This window comes from Lampris incognitus, chromosome 2 (assembly GCF_029633865.1).
Source record: "Lampris incognitus isolate fLamInc1 chromosome 2, fLamInc1.hap2, whole genome shotgun sequence".
Classification (NCBI taxonomy): Eukaryota; Metazoa; Chordata; class Actinopteri; order Lampriformes; family Lampridae; genus Lampris; species Lampris incognitus.
In genome coordinates this window covers 112,158,929-112,182,606 of record NC_079212.1, presented here as the reverse complement: position 1 = coordinate 112,182,606, position 23,678 = coordinate 112,158,929, and the positions used below count along the sequence as shown (strand labels likewise).

At 41.1% G+C, this 23,678-nt stretch overlaps 1 protein-coding gene across 2 annotated transcripts; it reads left to right on the top strand.

Moving 5' to 3' along the window:
* The first annotated feature begins 493 nt into the window (after positions 1-493).
* Positions 494-22,261, top strand: slc2a1b (solute carrier family 2 member 1b). 2 transcript variants are annotated; one of them, XM_056274979.1, is made up of 10 exons: positions 494-879; positions 10,346-10,441; positions 14,439-14,599; positions 15,079-15,319; positions 15,698-15,860; positions 16,248-16,435; positions 17,527-17,631; positions 17,889-17,990; positions 18,178-18,381; positions 18,737-22,261. In XM_056274979.1, the coding sequence occupies exons 1-10, from the start codon at positions 865-867 to the stop codon at positions 18,941-18,943; spliced, it is 1,482 nt and encodes a 493-aa protein (XP_056130954.1). In that variant the 5' UTR covers positions 494-864; the 3' UTR covers positions 18,944-22,261. The 2 variants fall into 2 exon arrangements, with proteins under 2 accessions (XP_056130954.1, XP_056130956.1); XM_056274981.1 differs by lacking the exon at positions 17,889-17,990.
* Positions 22,262-23,678: the final 1,417 nt, after the last annotated feature.

The following is a 23,678-nucleotide window of genomic DNA, read 5'->3' as shown; positions in this document are numbered from 1 at the left end:
CCTGGGGTGAATTCTATCCCCAATACGTGTCCACCACATATGTATATATATTTTCATCCGCAGTGCACTACGGATGGAAATTTACTGAATCAATTATCAGTAAATTAACCAAATGTGGTACAAAGCATTTATTTTATCTGAAGGTAGTTGCACGTTGTTGTCGGTAGGACCTGATAAAATAAACGTTTGAAAAACAAAACAGACAGCGTGTTTCAAAAACATCCACAAGAACCTGTTCACGTCGAAAATCTTTTGCCCTCTGGACTGTGTCACTGACGAGTCAACGGGTTTCCAGGCACGACTGACTGAAAGTTAAGATCTTCTAGATAAATAGAGACTTATCTAATTTAATTACAAGTAATAACGCCCCTCGTGAGCTGCGTGTACGCCCGCTCGTAGCAGCTGGAGGAAACAAGGCAGAGCCGCTGTGACTGGTCCAGAGCACAGACGGGCCTCCGACGCAAATCGCCGCGCAGGTGACGTCAGCAGGGAGGCGTTTATTATCCTACCAGAGGGACTGGTAATATCGGACTGGGGGACACCATAAATGAGAAACTGATTGTCTTCCGTCATCTATCCACTTCCAGAGAAGTTGAAAAAGAAAGACAAGACGAACAAACGGCGTTTGAGCCTCGTGAAAAGTGTACGAGAAGGAATTACGCTGCCGACCCCAGCTAGGACCAGGGGAAGAAAGAGAAGACCGCTCGAACCTAGTCACTTCCAGCGTGGAGCTACAAGATGAGATACTTCTGAGCCACCAAACAAAAACAAAAAAGAAAAAGGAAAAAGTAAGTTAAGGAGCCGAGGAAGTTCTTCAGAAGGAACGAAAACCGAGACTACATTGTCATATCTCAGCACGCTGCCATGGAATCAGGAAAGGTAGGTTTATATGTGTAAAAACTTTTTTTATACATGTTTGAGCATGGAGACTAGTTTATCATAAAGCCGCCTTTTATGCCACCAAACCAGTTCGACGACGCGTAGTGCATCTTAGTACCGTCGCTGGTTGTCAAATCGTGCCGGTGTTCTTTCTGTACGTGCTGCCTATAGAGATGTGCTACTTAGCAGTCCTGTGCATTGTTAGGGGAGTTTTGGGTTAGACTGCTATCGACTCGCAATACGGTGGCATTTTGTTCGACAAGGCGGCATAAATCGTCAAATAACCGGCACGGAGAGTTCATCGGGTTCGTCGGAGTGTTTCAGTGAAAGTTTACACGTGTAGGTTCGTCGGCTCAACCAGCAGTCATGCTTCGGCTCCTTGGGGGGCGGTGGCAAATTTTGCGCTGCCAAAAAGAAGTTTTATATATATATGTATATGTATATTTATATATATATATAAAACCATATCCACGCTATCCGGATGCTACACGTGCGTACTGTTTTATTTTGTTGACATTTTTTTTATAATTTCCTTACATCAACGAGAATACATGCCGACGCCACGGATTACATGTCCTATCGAGGGTGCAAAACGTTGCTTGACAGAGCTGCGCTCACACGAGGCCCAAAGCCAACATTTGAGCTGCCCTGTTCGCATGACTTTGCCTAACTCCAGTCTCTTATGTGACAGATTTTTTTAAATGAGCATAATTTTATATGACATCACTTATCTGCAGTTAGTTGTGTGTGTGTGTGTGTGTGTGTGTGTGTGTGTGTGTGTGTGTGTGTGTGTGTGTGTGTGTGTGCCAACATAGCTCTGACATATTTCTGTTAAATATGAGCAAGTCACTTCCTACCTCAGTGACATGTCATATCTTAAACCAAACCATGGCTCTCCCTTTCTAGCCATTTATGTTGCTAGATATTAATGAAGTATATCTAAAGAGATCTAAAGCCTGCCCATGAGGCCACACGTTGTATTTCATCATATTAACTTGTTATAGCTATGGTATTTGTTGTTCAGAAAGTCAACATCATTTATCTGGTGTTTTGACATATGAGATATGGAGAGTATGAACCAAAAGCTGTACACTTCACTGTACGATGTCACTGAGGCAACACTCGTTCAACCCATGGAAAGTGATCGCACAGCCCAGTTTGGCATAATGGTCAGAAGCATGTTTCCTTTGTTCTCTCAATCCATCCTCTTTAGGTGAGATTTATTTTCCCCCCCTGGAAGTATTGCAGTGCTGTCGTGTTTTGTTTGCCAAGAGGATCCATTGTGGACGTGACTCGCATGGTTTTGTCAGTTCTTGGTCATCATTGTGAGTTCGGCACAGCAGATGTACAAACAGTGAGACTTCAACGAGGGAATACCCAGTGGCTTGAAACCTGGGGTGGGGTCACAGCCTTGACCCTTTCTTTCCCTAGCTGTTCCCTCCCTGGCTCATGTCATGCTTGTTTTGTTGTTACCAGCAGATTTGGGCTGCAAGCATTTCTAGAGCCAATGTAATACATATCTCACAGTTGGAATTTGCATACCTGGGTTATATTGAGTGTGCCTGACTAGTCAGGAAAGATGTCCGTAATGGGTTCTTACCTGTTTACGTTTTAAAGGAGGACAAAAAGCTCACACAAAGGAGCTCACAGACTGGCTAGTGTGAGAGTGTTATGAGGCTTAAAATACAAGAGATAAATATGTGGTTATTACAGCCATCTTGTAGCATCTATTGCAAAGGACCTTAGATTTACAGGTTTTCTTAAATGAAGGGCTACTTCATGCCCATATTGTTTTGTCAACAATGTTGTTACAAATATTTGCAAGGTAAATCATTATATCGGATAGGCGTTGTCCTCTCGATCTCATAATAGACTCAGTCTCATCTATACACTATGCGCCTGATCAGGACCCAGACTTGTCCTTTCTTTTCTTTCTTTCCTTCTCGGCAACAACATAAAGTTTCTTTCCTTTTCGCATGCTATGGGTGCTTATTCCTCTATTTTAGTCATATTCTAATTTATGAGTGGCCATTTTTCTCTCAATTCATTAAACCACATCTTGATCAAAATACTGATGCAAAACACATCTTAGTGCTCATTATTAGACCTAAAGAGCTTTATTCTGAACAATAGGCTTTGTCTGGGAGCAAGAACTGAACTCGGTCCTCTTATTTCCTGGATAAGGACTAAAAATGGTAATTGGGGGTCAAGGATACTGCTGACCTGAGCTGCGGTGAATGAAATGGCCACCAACAGTTTGATTCTTGACAGATCTGACATGTCAGGCAATTTGATTGTGGCATTGAGCCAGCAGCAGGCTCCTGGCTGCCTTGTACAGGCTTAAATCCTCCCCATCCTCTGCCTTCTTCAAGACAGTCCACTGGCTATTTTATTTCTCTGCATGACTACCCACCTTCAGTGTGTCTTCCACTGTAATTGTCAGCCATGTTCTAATGAAGCCTAATGAGACTTTCCTGTAAAAATTGGGATTACAAGATCTTGGGGTGCATTAATCTAAATAGGCACTTACCAAGAGTCAACCCCTAATTTAATTTCTTGGAAAAACCAAATAGGTTTGTGCACAGCGTACTGCCACCTTGCACTAAAAGTGATTCATGTGGAGCCACAGGTGAAAAATTAAGATCCAGCCTAAAATGCAGGGTCAAACGCTGTTGATGTTTTAATTGGGATTTCATTTTTAATTTGTGGTTGCTAAGTTTAATGACTCGAAGACAATGTGAAACATTAGCCTGTGTTTGTGTCTGACCTGTTGGTTCACCTGCTGTAATGAAACATCCATTCTGTTTGGTTGACGTCTTTTTGTAATCTGAACCATTCATTTATACATCAGTATGTTATGTAAGTAATGTTTGTGCAACACTGTGGTTAAACTGTATTTAGAGATACTTTTTTATATGTTCTGCTGGCCTGCCTAGGCGCTAGATGGGGGCTATAGGTTATATGGCAATATGCAATGTATGCTACAAAGTTTAGAAATTGAGTTTTTTCCAAGTCATTTTTTTATGCTTTTCTGTGATTTGACAGTTTACAGAGGCTAAGAATCATAAGTTCTCATTGATTTTTTCTTTTTCTTTTTTGCTCACATCTGTAGCGTTTAGCTGTAGAAAGACAGGATGGGGTGTGGGGAGAGGGGGTGTATTGAGTTCCCCACAGCTACGTAACTGGAGGCTTCTGGTTAGAGAGTTGACGTCTGCAGGGACGTGACACTCACTGCATAGGCCATCGCTCAGTTGGGCTCGAGACTGTGAGGAACTGAAATAGACTACAGAGACAAGAGCAAACGTTTTTTTTTTCTTCTCTCTTCTGAGCAATATTCCACCCCACTTATTTAGAAATTTGACTCAGAGATAATCTATGGTAGTCTTGTTCTGATGACACACAGGCCCCCACCCCCAGTGTTATACTTACTCAAAGGCAAAGGTCCATCAAAAACTGTTGGTAATTTGATGAAAACTGCTTTATTAGCCAAGGACATTTGCACATTCAAAGAATCTGATTTGGTGGGAAATTGCTTCTGAAGTTGGGGGCATCTACACATATGCAGAAGAAATGAATATCTAAGAATCTAAATAAGATCTAAGATGGAAATGCAGTTGAGGAATTTCGGGGCTTGTCACGTTAATGTAATTTTTGTTGCAGTGTTGTTGGTTGTGGGTAAGAAATGTACATACATAAAAACAATTGAAAGATCATAGTGTCACTTAACACCTTTTTGAAAAACAGATTTATAATTTGTTAAGGCTTTTCATTTTTCATGCTGTTTTATAGAGCAAAGATGGACTCATTTAATTATTTCATTCAAAAGTCAAGCATGCCGTGGGCGTCATTTTTACTGCTTTAGTTTACAACTGGAATTTCTAAAGAGATGCTTTCAGTCACCATGGGCTATAAAAAGTTGTGAAGAAAAAGGAAGCGGAATGTACGGAGTTTTAATCTTATAGGGAAGTCACAGAAAGTTGAATCAGTTCATCTGGACATGTTAATTGAGAGAAATGTTTCATCACTCATCTAATTGACCTCCTCAGTCTCAGCTGACTGTAGGTATCCCACCCTTTTAAACAAATACAGTTGCATAATGACTTGATGCATTTTTGAGCATGCATAAAGACACTTACAGGGAAGTTGTGATATTAAACCATTCCTCCTTATACCAGCCTGTGGTGGTCAGTCTGAGGTCAATGGTGAGCAGTTGACCAACCTACAGAGGCAGTGGGTCAATATGTGCTAACATAAAAACAACTGTATTGTCTATAAACTAGTTGTCATATCTGGCATGTGTTGTCTTTTTAAGGAAATGGCTTCTCCAGCACAGCAGCATTCCTTTCTGAGTCTCAGGTCACGACTCTGCCCTTCTTCCCTCGTCATTTTAAGAATGGATTCACGGTGGCCAACCCTCACCTGAGATTAAGCAATAGACCTTTTGCTATTCACTGGGTTGGGCTCAGTGGTTTTGCACATTGTTTTATGTAGGTGACATTTACCTACCAAAGAATCATAGGCAATAACTTGTTTACATTACAGGCTAGATGAAGAGGATTCAGGATCACTTTATATGTTTGCTCAAACTCATAAACTGAGTAGGATGAACTTGACGCTGAGATGCTTCATCGCTGTTGGGGGGTTGGATTAGCCCCATCTGAGATGTAAACAGTGAAACAGAAACCTTTAATTATCATTTATCAGAGTAAAGCCTAAATTGTAAAAAACCTCACCTTTAAATTCAGGCAAGTTATCATTTATTGATATTGCTCCAATATAAGACAAGACCAAGTCTTTTGAGAGATAGAATAAGTCATATTGGGTGGGTTGTGCCAATAAACATTTGCACAGACCGTCGTTTTATAGAACAATGGCATAAGCAAAGCTATTGATATGATTTCCTCTCTACCAGTCATGGTACCTGGTGTCAGTGTTTGCAGTGTAGTCTTGTCACGGTGACTAAGCTGAAATTCTTCTTGCACCACTGTTACTTTTTTCATGGATTTTATGACTCGGGATTAAAATAACATTTAACAATTGAAAATTAAGTGCCATATGGAATTTAATGTCATTTAATTTGCCTGTCAAGTTGCATTTTTTATTGATTTTTAACACACCAGTTACAAATGTAATGTTGCAAAAGCCTTAATAACCATTGAAGTCATGTGAAAAGCCACTATTTTTCCTGTATGACGTAGAGTCATCTGGCTTTATTTAGTTCCAAAAAAAAAAAATGCACCAGGCTGCTGCACCATAGAGCATTGATTCAGTCTTGGTTTAAAAGAGTAGGACCTCATGGCCAGATGAGGAAATTACAACCACTAACCAGATGCTGGTAAAATGACTGGAAAATCTATCTATTCCAAATGCCTTACAACAGATAGCCAGTCCTCAGGAGTAGGTCTTCTTTTTAATTTCAAAACTAGTTTTTCTCATGAAATGGAGGAAATAATGTCCAAGGTTGGATTCCCTCTGTCATTGTTTCCATTTCCTTGTTGGCATAGACAAAGATATAAGCTCTGGAGTTGCCTCTTGTGTCAAAAGACATGACTTGAGCAGATGCCGCCATGGCTGTTGCTGTGTTTATGACTTCTATGGCTTCAGTCAATTTGGTTCCCCATTGGCTATTGGTCTTTCCCGAGTGACAGTTCACAGACAGTGTCCTTGGCGTCCCTTGGGGTTCCCCCCAACAATGAAAGGTATCAGATCATGAACATTGAACACATTTAACATTTTAAATTTGAAATTAGTGTGGCCACGATGGGCTCGCGAACAGATCGGGGGAAGGAAAATACACTGTTAGTGGCCGTTCCTATGTTGCATCTTTTACATACACAAATTCATTATTTTCAATGGAAAGCGCCGCCGTTGCGGCACACATTTGTTGCGACGCACCTTTTTTATTTAGGGCGCGTCTGCAGCACACCGAGAACTGAACTTTTTCAAATGCAGCAAGCGCACCGCAGGTCATATGATAAGAATTAACCAGACTTGCGTAAACCCGTTCTGTCCAAGGACAAATGTAGCAGTAAAAAGCTACTATGAGGGATTTATGGTGCTGAAAATACATTTTGACTTTTTCTTATTAAGTTTGTTTTATTAGTGAGGCTTACTGCTAAATTACCACAACTTTTCTGCATGAAATGGCCAAATCAACAGACTGCCGCAGACCGCTTGTAATTTGGACCATTTTGCGTCGTAATAATTTATGTTATCACAGCACGCAGCTTTTGGTGGCTTTGTAACATCAGGCGCAACAGTAGGGCAACCTCCCAAACACCTTGGATAAAAGAATGAAAGCGGCATAGCTGGCGTTTTCCACATGATTTTAGAGGCAACATGTGAACGACCCTTTAACATACCCCTCACGGGAGAACCTGGCAAGATTATCATTAGAGGGGCGTCTGGGTAGCGGACTGGTCTATTCCGTTGCCTACCAACACAGGGATCTCTGGTTCGAATCCCCGTGTTACCTCCACCCTGGTCGGGTGTCTCTACAGACAGTTGGCTGTGTCTGCGGGAGGGAAGCTGGATGTGGGTCTGTGTCCTGGTCGCTGCACTAGTGCCTGTTCAGGGTGGAGGGGGAACTGGGGGGAATAGTGTGATCCTCCCACGCACTACTTCCCCCCTGGTGAAACTCCTCACTGTCAGGTAAAAAGAAGCAGCTAGCGACTCCACATGTATCAGAGGAAGCATGTGGTAGTCTGCAGCCCTCCCCGGATCGGCTGAGGGGGTGGAGCAGCAACTGGGACGGCTTGGAAGAGTGGGGTAATTGGCTGGGTACAATTGGGGAGGAAAAGGGGGGGGAAACCCCCCCCCCTAAAAAAAAGATAATCTTTAGAACCATCACAAAATCGGGATTAGTTTGGACAGGGAGAATTGTGCTCAATATTGGCTGAATTATCTTGTAGTGTGGGCTGGCCTTTAGTCTTTAATGTCATTTTTTTTCAGTTCACAATCCAAGAATATCCACCTCCTGTACTGACATAATTGAGAGTTAATGATACAATGTCTTGATGTGTGCATTCTGTTCATAGGCTGGATGGTCTCCCCAAATGTGGGTTAAAGGTAAATATGTCACAAAGGAACCAATGTGTGTAAGGGGCACGTCCACATTGCCTCCTTAAGTTTGACAACTAGTGGCTGGTTTGAAACTTCTGTATTTAGGGCTGTGTTTGAAAATTATTTCAGCCTTAAAGGACTCCCATCACACAGGAAGTACTTATGTTCTTAAATGTTTCCCCTAAGAGTAGGAGTGTATTTCACTGGAACCTTGAGCTGTTATCGTGTCTATCTGACAACAGTGAGGAAAGTGTGAATCCTGAGAATGACGTCAGTTACCGGCAGGTCCACCCAAAATAAAACTTGGCTCCTTTAAAAGCCTTGCTCACAGTTTTAAAATGTGTGTGTTTGTTTGTTTGTGTGTGTGTGTGTGCGTGTGTGTGTGTGTGTGTGTGTGTGTGTGTGTGTGTGTGTGTGTGTGTGTGTGTGGGCGCGCGTGCATGTTTCAATACTATGTGTGGGTTGGTGCGCATGTATGTTTACATCCTGTGATTTAACAACACAGTCACAGACTCTCTGACCCTTAAATGACTCACAACAAGAGTTCTCCCTGGTTGCATTGTAGGTTTTTGCCGATGAGCCTCCGAGACGAACACGGCCCACTTTTAGGTCTTACTGAGCATCCCACTGATTATGCTGGAGTAACTGTTCTCCATACACACAAGTATTTTTTTCTTCTTTTAGCCTGCCTCCCTCTCAGCAATGAGAGGTGGAGTTGGCAGTCACATAAATGTTATTACTTTACCTCGGCTGCCTCTCTCACCACAAAACCTCCTATTTACATGTAGCCTGAAGCATTTTAGTAATATTACAGAGGAGCTTGCGCCTTTTAAATCATTTTTTGAAGTTGGATGCTGCAACAAACATGATAGAGTTTGGTTGTTTCTCTTTCCTTTTGATAGCTCAAACGGAAACTTTAGACTCGAGCTCACAGCTTTGCATTGAGCGATCTTCTCAAGGGAGTCTGTTTACTAAAATACATGGGCAGGAAAAACTATTTATGCCTGGCTTCCTTTTTAAAAAAGGAAGGAGAAAAAAAAGCGAGACGGACAGACTGTAGAGTAGCCTCTTGGCCCCTCCCGAGAGTTTCCATGTCTTCAAACTAGGTTGCTATCTGATGTCTTTTTGGCTCAGTAGGCTAAAGCACATATCAGGTACCTGTGAAGATTCGTGTCCTCTCTGTTGGGGGCAGTGTGTTTGGAGTTTGGGTGTGGAGAAGGCTGGTAATTGTAGGTCATCTGCATGGCAGCCATGGCTCCTTCTCAAACAATCTTGAACATCCCTTATTTCCCCCTCACGCAGTGCAAGATGCTTTGGGTTGTCAGCTATATGGCTGAAATGTGAATGAAGTTAGGGGTGGCTGATGAATTTCATTATTTTTTTAAAATATTTAACTTGCCCATACTTGTGGATTTTCTGTGAGATACAGTAACATTTAAACCAGTAAGTTAACGCTCTTTTAGTTGCTGTAGTTTTTGGGAAGTGACCTGACATTCATCAATCTTTGTTTATGGCTAACAACAGTATCGCTGCAAACACTCAGGAGCACCAAAATGTTTGTGTGCAAACATCATCAAGAAATGACCCATGCAGCCAACTCCCAGCCAAAGTGAAGGAGTCCTTGCTGGACATTAATTGCTTAAAAAAGAACTGTGCATCTATTGTTGTTGTTGTTGTTATTGGTGGTGGTGTCATTATATTTTAGGACAAACTTTAACCCTAAATCATTTAATTCTGTTGCTTGTGTGCGTAGAGACAAGGAAATGGAGACAAGAGAAACGACAGTCAGTCAGAATCGGCTCCGGTTTGTTAACTTGGTGGTATGAGAAAAAATCTCCACCAAGCCCTAGGCTCTACTGAGATTAGGCATCAATGATTTCTGGGATAACAAGAACATGGACAATGATGTGGTCTAGGCCTAGGCTTAAACCGACTCCCTCCTGGGAGAGCTGACTGTTAGGCATTGGATGTGTGGTCCAAATGCATGACGGGTTTCTGCCCCTCCGGTTTAAGAGGCAGAAACTTGAAAACATGAGAATGGCTTTCTCTCCACTTCCTTTCTTTTTGCCAAGGGACCGCTGCTCTGGGTGTTGTGTAGTAGTATGTTCATCATGGACGGTTGATTTTCATCATGTTGCACAATGCAGCCCATAAGGCAGGAGCCCCAGTAGTCACTGGGGTCTAGTTATGCAGTCATCAACAAGGCATTCATTATACTGAGATGTAGTTAAAGCAAGCACAGAACACTGTTTCCCTACTAAAACAGTTGTTGTCCAACAGGAAAAACTATAAAAGTTGACAGTGTTGTCTTCTGCTCACAGCTGTTACTGATTCATCACAATATTGAATATCGATTGCCTAACTCATCCCTTTCCTATCTCCTTCTCTCTTTCTCTCCTTTTAGCAAGTGACATTGCAGCTGATGCTGGCAGTGGGAGCAGCAGTGATCGGCTCTGTCCAGTTTGGCTACAACACGGGGGTCATCAATGCCCCTCAAAAGGTGAGTAAACTCAAAATCAAAAGTTTTTATTTGGATTTAGCTGACCATCTTTACTCATATGACAAAATTAACTTGGTGGATTGCTAATATAGGTGACATGGATCAGCGTATAGCAAAAGCTGAATAATACCTCTGGGTTGGAGTGGGCAGGTAACTAGAAATGTAAAAATGGAGAGAGCACGCAGTTTGAGATTAAAGTAGGGAAGAACATCTTCAATTAGTTTTACAGATCACTTTCTTGAATTTCCTTTCTTTGTTTTTATGTTCTCCCATTTAGGGGCATGCATACTACTTATAAACCAAATAGTCTGAAGTCGACGTGGGGGGGGGGGGGTGGACAAACCTGGATGTACCCAGTCACATATTTATGTGTGATCTGAGACATGGTATACAAAACTTTTAATGTCTGCACTCCAGCAAAAAAGGACATTCCCTTCCCAGTTGCTGATCCCACTGCTGGTTGAGACGCCCACTACCTTGCAGGAAAGTAGTAAGGGACAGATAGGGGAACATTGGCTATTAATAGCTGCGCTTAAGAGGCAGCATTGGCATCAGAGACCGACCCTTAAAATGTCAGTAAAGACAAGATACAGCTGATCTATTTTCTCTTGAGTATGAATAAATGTACTTTACTGCTACATCTACTACACAGTAGTGAGCAAAACAAAACATTAATCAATTAGACCAGAACACCTGTCTTGATACCCTGCAAACATAAGTTAAGTTGTAAATGCACAAAATTATAATATATAGCACACATGAAGACCATAGATCTTACGTGTGTGGATAGTATGTCTAAAAAAGTGAACAATGTGGTTGCTTTTACAAGTTGAGGCAATTTAGGCGTGGTTCACGGAAAACCATTTGTTGTGCACTGATTGTAGATTATGAACGCTGGCAGTAATTCATTACTCACATGTGCCATAGGCTTACTGTTATTACATAACATTTAAATCCAGTTTTGAATTCCATCGAACCTTCCCACTCTCATGCCACGTGAATTGCCTCCACCATGAAAACAGCAAGTTTTTATCCCCCCGAATGAAGTCTTACTAAAAGTTGGAAGTGCCTTGTCTGAAACTGGGTGAGGGGTCTCATCTTAGGGTTGCTGGGGGGTGAATATGTTGGAAGTTTTTTAACATTCACACACTGGGCTAGTGTAAACCTGCCCAATTTAGACCCCTCATAACAGATGAGTTAGGAGGGGTCTCTCTCTGTCTCTCTGTGTGTCTCTTTCTCTCTCTCTCTCTCTCTCTCTCTCTGGCTGTCTCTCTCAAGCAGACAGTCACATGGCCAGTGTTCAGAGTGACAGCTGTTTCTTGTTCTTGTTGCACAGGGAAACCACTCATGTTGGTGTTGTGCAACACAGGCCCTCATTCTCAGTTAATAACCTGTAATCGACTTCCATAGTACTAATGCAATCTGTATATAGTAACAATGCTTCTGATTATCACCAGGTCCTTTCTCTACCCCTCTCGGAAGTGGTGTGCGATAACGGCTGGAGTGATCCTGTTGCTGCCTGTGACGCAGGCCATGCACTGTGTCACACACCGGCTGATTAGATATTGTCTTTCAAGGGCCTTGCTCTGACCTTACCCTGCTTTGGCAATGTCACGGTGGAACAAAATTCATGTTAATCTTAATAACAAGTCATTTAAACTCGGATTAGTGCTGGGTGATTATGCAAAATAATATCACTATAATCATATTGTCTTACACAATACTGACTATATATCACGATATATGCTTAAATATGCAAAGATAGCCAACTAAAATCTAACCAAGGTGTATTACATTAAACTGTTAATGTAAGGTACAATATCAAGTCAAAATTAGTTTTCAAATAAAACAACCGCAAATATTTCGGACCTAATTTTTTGAGACGTTTTAGGTAGTAGAATTTCATTGTCATTTGATTTAGACAACATTTTGTATCACAATATGACAATATCCAAATTTCACCCCGATACAGTACCATTAGGGGGAGGGTAAATTATGTTGAGTTATTGCCTAATTGGAACTGTCTTTAATTCGACTTTTTTTTTTTTTTTTTTTTTTGTGAATGCTATGCTCTTTTTCAACAGAATGACCAGACTTTATTTGAATATGTTGTCACTTGATAAAGGAAAGTCCAACCAAAACTGGGTTGAAACCTGTTGGCTGACACTTTTCTCATCTGTTGAAATAGTTGAAGGCTCAGTGTAAAGGTTTTTACTACTTGTTAAAGTGTTTTTTTTATAGTGTACACAAAGTATTGAGAACCTTGACCACTGAGCCAAAGAGTGACTCAGTCCACACATGCAGCAGCACCTCAATAAAGCCAGGGCAGGGCTAAAGGAATGAATGGACAGTTTGTTTGATTGTGTCAACGAAGCCAACTTGTGGTTTGGACTTGGTCTACTGAGGGTAAGGCTAGGGGATAAAAATCAAAATGATTATGTAACCGGTCAAGAGCTGCCATGCTTCATCACCTTAATCTATTACTCTGCAAGTTTAGTGTATTAACGATAGGTTAACATGGCTGTCATCAATAGCTTCATGTCCATGGTCGCTTCAGGTTGGTATAATGGAGTGAGCCAGCGTTTATCCAATACCCACATTAAAACCAGGACTTGCGTGACTTTCACTTCAAGATTTTGCACCTTCACTCATACTTCAGGCTTGTAGTTCCTAAGGAATGTTGTTTTTCTTTGGGGGGGGTAACTAAAGGATGTTTGAGTTTTGATTTGTTGCAGAATTGTTGCAAGCTTTTTTTTAATGTAAAACACCAACATCTATCCATCCATCCATTATCTAAATCGCCTATCCTGCTGTCAGGGTCGCGGGGATGCTGGAGCCTATCCCAGCAGTCAGACACCCTGGACAGACCGCCAGGCCATCAGTCACATAATAAATCGCATACCCCATTTGATTAAATTTTGTCTGATGGAAAACCACCAAAAAAGTAATTTGTTGCTTGCTTAGTGTTGAATTGTTTAATGGCCCATACTATATGTGAGGAGATGAAAGTGCTGGGACCTCACATGAAGAACCACTGCTTTTTAGAGGTATGATGGGAATTGAAAATGAACATCGTCTGTGTAGTCATGAGCAAGACATGGCCAACAACATGATGGTGGCCATGCTCTTTCTGCATATGTACATTTTGATGCGAGAGGTAGAAAGGTCAAGGATATCACTGGGTCTTGTGACTGAGTGTAAGTAGATACCAGATACAGCCTTAGTTTTGGGTCGACAGACAAGCGTCATGCCTCATGTATCTCATAGTCATGGGAAAGCCCTTGAAAATTGATACCCTTTCCATTGATGAGTGTGTAACAAAGGCCATGTATATGCCATCCACTTGTACATTATCGCACATGCCACCCCCTCCACTGCAGGAGTTGCAATGGGCTCTATATTAGGTTAATTACAAAGTGCTGTGTGAATGGGTTTGTGAGATAGAGGGGTTGTATCATCACTGAGGAACATGACAGGAGTTGTGCAATATTTGGGAAAGTGTGTGTGGGGGGCAACATACTTCTAGAGTCAAATGGCTTGGAGGGTGGATGTTAAGGGGGTGGAAACCAAATCTGAAATGTGTAAGAGGTTTCAGTTTGCCACGAGGGAGACTCGGAGAGAGCAGGGAATAAGGAGTTGAAATTCCTCACCACATACTTGGACAGAAAACATGCACACACAAACACACACACTGCCATTGCTACTTAACCCCTGTCACTAGCTCATCTCGGTGTCTGTTTATCAACACTGTCTTCCCCTCTACACCCCTTAGTCCAACCAGTCTTCCACTATGAGAAGTGGGAGGGAGAAAAGTCATTATTAAACTGGCGTCATGACTTCCTGCTGGCCTCTGCTGTTGATACATTAATACACTACTGCCACCCACTGGCCAACCAGTTAAGATTCAGCTGGCCTTATGTGCTTGAGGAAGCGACCATGAGGCACCTTTTATGTCATGTAGGAAAAGGATAATAATATAAATTTAATGTATTCTCAGGTTATTGAGTCATTCATCAATGACACTTGGTATGAGCGCTACAAGGAGCCCATCACCAAGAACATGCACACCACCCTTTGGTCTGTTTCTGTGTCCGTCTTCTCTATTGGCGGTATCTTTGGCTCCTTCTCTGTCGGACTCTTCGTCAACCACTTTGGAAGGTAATTAGCAGACACAAACATCTATTGTGTGGCTGAAATGCAAATAAAAATAAATAAGTAATCATTAATTTATCATTGGAATATAACACAAACATTTGGACTAGGTAGTGTCTGATATTTTTGTTTGAAAGTACAAACTGACTATAATGTTTATATTTCATTAGGGAATTATTACATTTGTGCACATCTCCAGTTTTTAGTTTTTCTCATCAGACTATGCTTATGGAATATCCTTGATTATAATGCTGAGAGAGAACCAAGAAAATAAATCTGTCATTGTAAAAACCCAAAATTTTGATGCCTTTAAGCTGTATTCAGTACCTTTTCAATGCCTTGCATGATATATAAATATTGAAAAACAGTCCAATGCTGACAGGTATGTTTCTTAATATTCTAGCATGCTTATATTGCAAGGAAACCTATTTGTGACCTGTCTAGAGTTCTCTCACATCTGTGATTTTCTTCTCTGTTACCTGCAGAAGGAACTCAATGCTGATGGCAAATGTTCTGGCCTTCATTTCTGCTGGTTTCATGGGCTTCTCCAAGTTGGCCAGCTCCTGGGAGATGCTGATTATTGGCCGATTCATAGTTGGACTCTATTCCGGCCTCTCCACAGGGTTTGTGCCCATGTATGTGGGTGAGATTTCCCCCACTGCCCTGCGAGGAGCCTTGGGAACTCTCCATCAACTGGGCATTGTCATTGGCATCCTCATGGCACAGGTGAAGTTTCATTTAGCCTTTGATTTGTTGTTTGATATCAGATAGATGTGTTTCAGCAATTAAAATGGCTATGAATCTACTGCTAAAAAAATGAAAGACAACTTGAACTGTAAAAAGGCTGATTTTGTCTCTTGAACTTAATAATGAGAGGGAGGGTAAAGTCTTACACATTGCCATGCAAGGGTAACAGGAGTCCTTTGAGTTCTTCTCTACACCCCAATACATTGTGTTGGCTTGTTGGTCCACAATATATCTCAGGGCCACCTATGCATTTTGTGCACTTACCTTGCATAATATTTCATGTACATTTACTTTCAGTAATGTTAGGTGTTTTAGCTGCACTGGCTCACATTCGCTGTGTGTTTTGGTTGTTTTCAGGTGTTTGGTATGGAGGCCATCATGGGAACAGCTGACCTATGGCCCATCCTATTGAGCTTCACCTTCATCCCAGCGCTGGTGCAGTGTATCTTGCTACCTCTCTGCCCTGAGAGCCCCCGTTTCCTGCTCATCAACAAGAACGAGGAGAACAAGGCCAAAACTGGTGAGTTCAGCACATGCACAGGAGATGGAAATTAAATGTAAATGATATGACTAAAAGAAGAGCGATCACAGGTATTGTGGCTTTGATCAATTTAGGATGGCTAAATCTGTATAATCTTTTAGATCATCCATTCATTTTTACAATAATCTTTTATGATATTTTTTAGTAGTTGTTTTGACTTCTTTTGCCTTGTTTTTATATTTTCATTGTTGTGACTTCTTTTCCAATCAACTTTTATTAATTTTATTTTTTACTGTTTTAATGTTCGTTGTAGCTCTGTTTTTTATAATAACTTACTATCTATGATGATGATAATTACATAGATAGATGGACAGATGGATATCCCCTCTTGATTGTAGTGTCATTAACCCCTCTGCCCCATCCCAGTCCTGAAGAAGCTTCGTGGGACCACCGATGTGAGCGCTGACATGCAGGAGATGAAGGAGGAGAGCCGGCAGATGATGAGGGAGAAGAAAGTGACCATCCCAGAGCTGTTCCGCTCACCCCTCTACCGTCAGCCCATTATTATCGCCATCATGCTGCAGCTATCCCAGCAGCTATCGGGCATCAACGCGGTGAGCTCCCAGGCCTCACTTGCACATTACTTTTAACTCTGAGCCCTGCTCCTCTTCCAAATACTGGGAACCATCACGGAAGTTGACGTACACATACAGCTAGTACAACAATACAATACAGCTACTTCTAATAATACATGCTGTGTATATTTCAGTTTACGGTATGTTTACACATGTTCTTGATACTGACATACATGCAATACACTAATCTTTGGGCCTTTTCAAAGATCTTTTTCAGTCAGTCAGTTCAGTGTATCACACTACAGACAATTATGTACAGATTTTATACACAAAAATGCAATGCATGCTGCACTTTACGAGCAACAATTCAGTGTGGGGGCGAAGCTTATACACTGTGTGTGTGTGTGTGTGTGTGTGTGTGTGTGTGTGGCAAATACAGACCCCACTAACCAGTATGCTGATGTTATGGGCACAGCTGAGTTGCTTATCCTGGGGAAATAAAAAAGTAAAATATCTGCATATTAAATTTTAAGATCCATCCATCCATCCATAATCCAAACAGCTTATCCTGCTCTCAGGGTCCAGGAAGTTTTATTGCTGCAGCACTTAAGCATTTCAACTAATAAGGTCTTCATCAGGCAATCTTGAACTGTTGCTTCTTTTTTTATTATTATTATTTTCTTTTTTCTTTTAAACAACTAGTTTACAGTTCATGACAGATTTGACAGATGAAAATGTTAATGACAATACAATACAATACAGGACTGTACAATGCATTGAAAATAAAACATCTACTATCCCCACGGTAGACAATCAGGTCCTCAGTAAGTTGAAAAAGGACTCCAAAATTTAGAAACTGAAAAGGTTCCTCTCTTAAATAAAAGCTGAGGCATGTACTCTAATACACTACTTATCCACAGTGCGATGTTAGGGGGTTCCTCTGACACCCACCTTAATAAAATGCATCTGCTAGCACGGAAGAGGAGGATTTTCAGAAGTTTTAATGAATTTGGGGGATTATACAAAGAATGCATGATGAAGGAGAAAAGTTCACAATTTAACCAATTGTGTCATTGATTTTTTTTTTTTAAGTTGAACTGTTGCTTGACTGCATCATGTTTGCATTTCAGGTTTTCTACTATTCTACCCGCATCTTTGAGAGAGCCAGAGTGACGCAACCTGTCTACGCCACAATTGGAGCTGGTGTTGTAAACACCGCTTTTACTGTGGTTTCGGTGAGCACACTTAAACCAGGCTTTTCATTTTTAAGTTGTCCTTACAGATAAATGCTGAACTGTTAAATTGGAAGCCCAACATATATGATATTTGCCAAGGAATTAATGGCTTATGGGACTAATGAGACCACAAAAATGTACGGTTAATTGTCAGTTATCTCTGGTTTATTTACCAATTAGGTTTATTTTGTGTATGAAACACTTTTTATGTTTATTTTGGATATTAAACTAATCCCACTGTGTGTCTGATTTCTTAGCTGTTTGTAGTAGAGCGTGCTGGCCGCAGGTCCCTGCATCTTTTGGGACTGCTGGGAATGGCTGGCTCTGCCATTCTGTTGACCATTGCCATGGCTCTTTATGTAGGTTTTTACACTCACAAAGTCACCACTTCTTTCAACCAATTATTTCAAAGTTTAAAGCCATTCTATTTCATCAACATATCAGTCAATGAATGATAATTATGTTAAAAATGATAAGGGGTTTTGCTAGTTATCCACAAGATGGATTTCAGGGAGTCAACATTTTCTCTGTCTCTTTATCTTTTAGGAGCAGCACACCTGGATGTCGTACGTTAGTATCGTGGCTGTCTTTGCATTTGTGGCATTCTTTGAAATTGGACCGGGGCCCATCCCTTGGTTCATTGTGGCAGAGCTCTTCTCACAGGGACCCAGGCCCTCTGCCTTCGCTGTGGCTGGCTTCTCCAACTGGACTGCCAACTTTATAGTGGGCATGTGCTTCCCGTATGTAGAGGTGAGTGGATAAATCACCTATTGATGCGCCTGGGTCAACAGGTTTTTGAAAGTAACTCCTAGACCTTTGACCTCCTTGACTTGGAAAATGGGCAGGGGTCTTGCCATCCAGGAAAATATATCATGTACCACAAAGTTCAGGCAAAGTTCAACACATTACTTGCATGTCCTATTTGAGTCTGCCTAAGGTGTACTATTCTTGATGAATGTAATTCAGCATCTGAAAGACAGGTGGTCCTCATGGATTTAATCATAGTTTGTACAGAAACAGCCTTGTTCGGCCTGTTGATAACATATAACAACTATTTTACAAACATTACCACTGACATTCTCTCTCCTCTTTTCTCTCTGTACAGGAGTTGTGTAACGCCTATGTTTTTGTCATCTTCACCATATTTCTGCTCATTTTCTTCGTCTTCACCTACTTCAAAGTGCCGGAGACCAAGGGCCGGACATTTGACCAGATATCCGCCGGTTTCCGCCAGTCAGCTGCCACTGGGGGTGAGAAGCATTCACCAGAAGAGCTCAACAGCCTAGGAGCAGATTCTCAGACTGGCTTCTAGTCCCCTGCACCTTCTGAAAAGCTCGACACACCCTGACGAGAACTCTTGTACCCCATAAACTCTCTCTCAGACCAAGAGGGGACCCAGAGGGGCTTACTGACTAGACATAGAGGTGTACACTGGTATAATAATTTTCACACTGTCAGCATATTTGAAGACTGTATTACCAAGGTTTATACCTCCGGCCGCCCCTCTCATATTACGCAAGTCATGAAAACTTGAAGGGCACTAGGACCTGTGGCAGATGTGAGAAGGGGGGGAGTAGGGTATAAGTTAGCATGCGCTCTCATATTCAGAAGGAATAAGGGTGGCTGGTGTTGATCAGCAAACCTTTTTAATCTTTTTTTTTATAGAATATGCTACATGCAATTTTATTCACTATGTTCCTTTTCTCCAGTGCCTGTTGCTTTGCTGTCAATTTATCATTTGCTTTGTAATTTAGGATGAATGTCACAGTGCAAAATTCTTTTTGTGTGTGTCTTTTCTCCAGTAGGGAGAGCAGTTTCCTCAAAAATGACCCTGTGCTGTAAGAGGTTTTGTTTTGTTTTTGTGTTTTTTGAGGGGGGGGGTTAAATAAAAGCTGGGGTTTTTTTTTTTTTTTTTACTTTTTTTTTTTCCTTCGTGATGCTCCTGGAAAACAATCAAGACCCTTACAAAACTTCACATCATGGGGAAAAAAAAGGATTTTATTGCATTTTTTTAATCTAAAAAATATTTATTCTTATAAATGAAATCACAGAGTAGATTTTGATGTGTTTTTAGCCTTAAGAAAGAGAACTTAGTGTGTCCAGAGAACATATGAAGAAAATTTAATCACGTTTTTTTGTAAAATATGCTACTTGTAATTTTACTGCCTATTTTCCTTTTCTCCGTTGCCTGTTGCTTTGCTGTCAATTTATCATTTGCTTTGTAATTGAGGATGAATGTTACAATGCAAAGTTTTTTTTTGTGTGTGTATCTTTCCTCCCGTAGAGAAAGCAGTTTCCTCAAAAATGATCATGTGCTATAAGATGAAAAGTTGTATTGCTGTGAGAATTTTTTTTTTTCAGGGGGTATGGATTTTTATTTTTTTGTTTTTCCTTGGTGATGCTCCTAGTACAATCAAGACCCTTACAAAACTTCATATCATGGAAAAAAATTGTATCGCATTTTTTTAATCTAAAAGAGGATATTTATTCTTATACATGAAATCACAGATTAGATTTTAATGAGTTTTTAGCCTTAAGAAAGAACATGTACAAAAAATTTCATTCACATGTCTATATTCCTTTTCTTTTAGCGATAAAGTTGATTTAATTTTATATGGCAATGAATTCACGAGTGTGTGAGCTCAATATCTGCTCAGATCAGTCTCGGAGCACAGAACATGGCAGGGAAGTTGATTAATCACTTATCCTGCTACTGTCAGCCAAAATAACTGTGCATTCAGTCAGAGTCACTGCTGGCTTAGGTCAACACCAAACCAAATCCAAACCACAAAACCAATCTTTTTTTTTTTTAAGAGTTGTCTGTCCTCAATGATAAGACTCCTACATGCTCCTTATCTTATTGGTACCAGTTTTTGGGTTGGATTTTACTCAAGTCAAGACTGAAAGCCACCTTTAACAGTGTATCTTCACCCAAGTGATTTTTTTTTTCTTTTTGAGTTGAAATGTAGACGTTAAGTGGCCATAGTCTGGCTGAATTGGCTTGAAGCTGTCTGGCTGACAGAAGTGCGAGCTGCACTCTGTTCTCTTGTGTTGCTTTGGAACAGAAAGCGTCTGTTAAAAACAAAGCAAAAAAAACAAACGAAAAATGGGGGGGACCAAATGTGGCTTTCAGCTTTTTGACAACTCTTCATTATCTCGAAAGTGCTTCTCACCAGCATCAGCCTACCAATGTCCCTAACCCTACAACGGTGTATATGATGTGCCTTTGAAAATGGACACTTGCGGGTGTGTAAGTGTCACTTTGTGCCCTCACCCAATTATGCTTTATGGACTGGCTCACTTTTGGGTGTTTATTGTATTTCTTAGCAAGGGTAACCTGTATTTGTTTTTCGTTTTTTTTTCATTTTTTTCTGGTAATACTTTCAATTGGGTGGGAAAAAAAGTTAGTCTGTAACTGCTGTGCCTTTTTGAGAACCTTTCTTTTAAAAACATGATTTTCACAAAGGTTTTTTTTTTCATTTCTCAGCAGCACTTTATCATCCATAATGATAGTTGTTTTATCACTGAAAAAAATTAGCATGTTTCTGTGCCTTATTCCTACAGGAATAATAATTATTGAAGAGAGACGGGGGTACTGTTGATGGAGGACTTACTCAAGCAGCTTGTTGGTATCCGTTAACATGCTGTGTGGTCAGCATATCTCGACAGGTTTTCTGAAACCTGTTCAGACAGAGACCAGTCTTTTAGTGAGAATGACTGTATTCCTGGTCTAGCACAACACAGTACAAAAAAAATCATTGTAATCATTCCATGATGAGTTGTTGCTGTTTGTATATAGTATGTATAGGAAAAAAATCGTGGATCTCTTTGCCCGTCAAAGAGAAGCGCTGTATCATCCACTCTTCTGTGATGCATTGACATAGGCTGCCTTATGCCTTCAGTAGCAGTATCACTGTGACAGATAACCCAAGATTGCTCAGACAGCAAACATTAATACATTGGCAGTGAAAACTGAAATCAATTGCAATAATAGGGAAATACAAATGTTTTTAAATTGCAGTTTGGGCATTTAAGTTTTGACGCATGCAGTTTATTAGCAACATCCAGAAGCATGCAGTGTTTTAAAATGTGCTCTTTTTTGCAGGGTAGATTGGTGGCCTATACAGTCAAGTCAGATTTATTTGTATAGCCCTTAATCACAGTTTATTCCCAGAGGGCTTGAAAAAGGCTGTATGGTGTAAATATGACATAGAGGCCCATCTATCCCCATCCCCAAAACTGTATAGAAATATTTTGCTTGTAGAAACTTTGATAGATGAATTTATTATTAGTGCCAACCTATCCTCACCTGCTTTGTTTCCTTTTCCTCTGATCTGATGCCTTAAGATGCATTTAGAGCCAGTTAAGGTCATTTTAATTCAGACTAAACATAAACCATGGAAGAGTTGTTACTGTAGATGCATTCGTTTAGTGTTTTACTTCTGTTTAGTGCACAGTACGTATTAAAATGAAGTTTGTGATATTTAAAAGATCCTGTGTGTACCATGTTGGGAGAATCTGAACCTCCATCAGAGGGATGTGAAATTGTGCTGGATGTTGTGACGGTTCTCTGTCTTGTGTCAGATATGTGCAGTTGAGTGTTTGAATAAAAGAGGCCGTGCATACAGGAGTGCTTCGTACATCTCTGAATTTTTCAGCTGGTCGGTGGCAAACAGAGAAAGACGTCCGCCTTACTCATTCTTTGGCATGGGTATTTATTTAGACCACCACCTTACATTTGGTACTTTGAATTCTATGGGGACTTGAGGCAAGTGCAGCTTTTCCCAGAGATAAAATATAAAAATAACACCTGTGTTGGTTTTTATTTATGTACTTTTTAAGCCGTTACCAAGGAAACAAAAGGCTGCATGCCTGCGCCTGCATTTGCCCACGCGCATGAATTCACTGCCTGAATGGCCAGATGTGATCCCCTGGCTTCAAAAAAGGCTTTGAAGACAAAGAAACACCACCCCGATCTGAAAAACCAATAGTGTTTCCGTCCTCCCCGCTATGCGCTACCTTCTACAGAGGCTCTGGGTCCACCTCTTGCTCTCACTTTTAATGCCACGCGACAAATCTCGATCTGAAGTGATTGCAGCTTGTTCTTTGATTTGCAAACTGTCCAGTCTGAAGTCATCATGCCCCATTTGCAGACGAAAGGCACGGCAGACTCTGCTTTCATCCCACGAAGTCCGCGGAGATAACGCAAGTCGATGAGTTCATTATCTTACCCACTATGTGAATCAAAGGCCTCGGAGCTCGAGTCTGTCTCACCCCACTCCTGCTTTATTCATAAAAGCTGGTTGGATACCTGTGTTGCCCTTTTACATCTATCTGTTCGACTCTCTAATGTCACCCTCTACCGCCAGAGCGGTGGCTTTAAGCCAGCAAGCAATGTGGTGAAATATTCCTCCTAACTACCTCTGACCTTTTAGATCTGAGAGTTTTTTTTTGTAGCAGGAACCCGAATGTCTAAGACACGTTTTGATCCATTCCTGTGAATTTCAAACACGTCTCAAGGTCGCTCAGTGCGGCATACCGACTAATGAAATTCAGACATTTGAATATGTTTGATCACACTGTGGCACACAAGCGTTTGTAGCAGACAAAATAATAAGACAGCCGTAACCTCCAGGGTAGACCAAAGCTAAGCAGCCCTTTGCTGCTGTGAGACCCTGGGCTCTGAATCAATCTCCATCTCTCTCTCTCTCTCTCTCTCTCTCTCTCTCTCTCTCTCTCTCTCTCTCTCTCTCTCTCTCTCTCTCTCTCTCTCTCACTCACAGACTCGCTCTCTCTCACACACACACACACACACTGTACATCATAAAGCTGCCCTTAGAGCCGCAAAGAGTTAACAGATTCAGAGGCACGTTTGCCATTGACACAAACGTGACAATGGGCCTCGTACATCAATCATTTGTAGTACAAATTTGTTCTTAAACACCCACGGAATTTTTTAGCCCTGATGTTTGTCTCAGAGACCAGTGTAGAACCTGTGTAACCCCTGAATTTAGGCACCAATTGGCTAACTGATGTCTTTGTAAGCC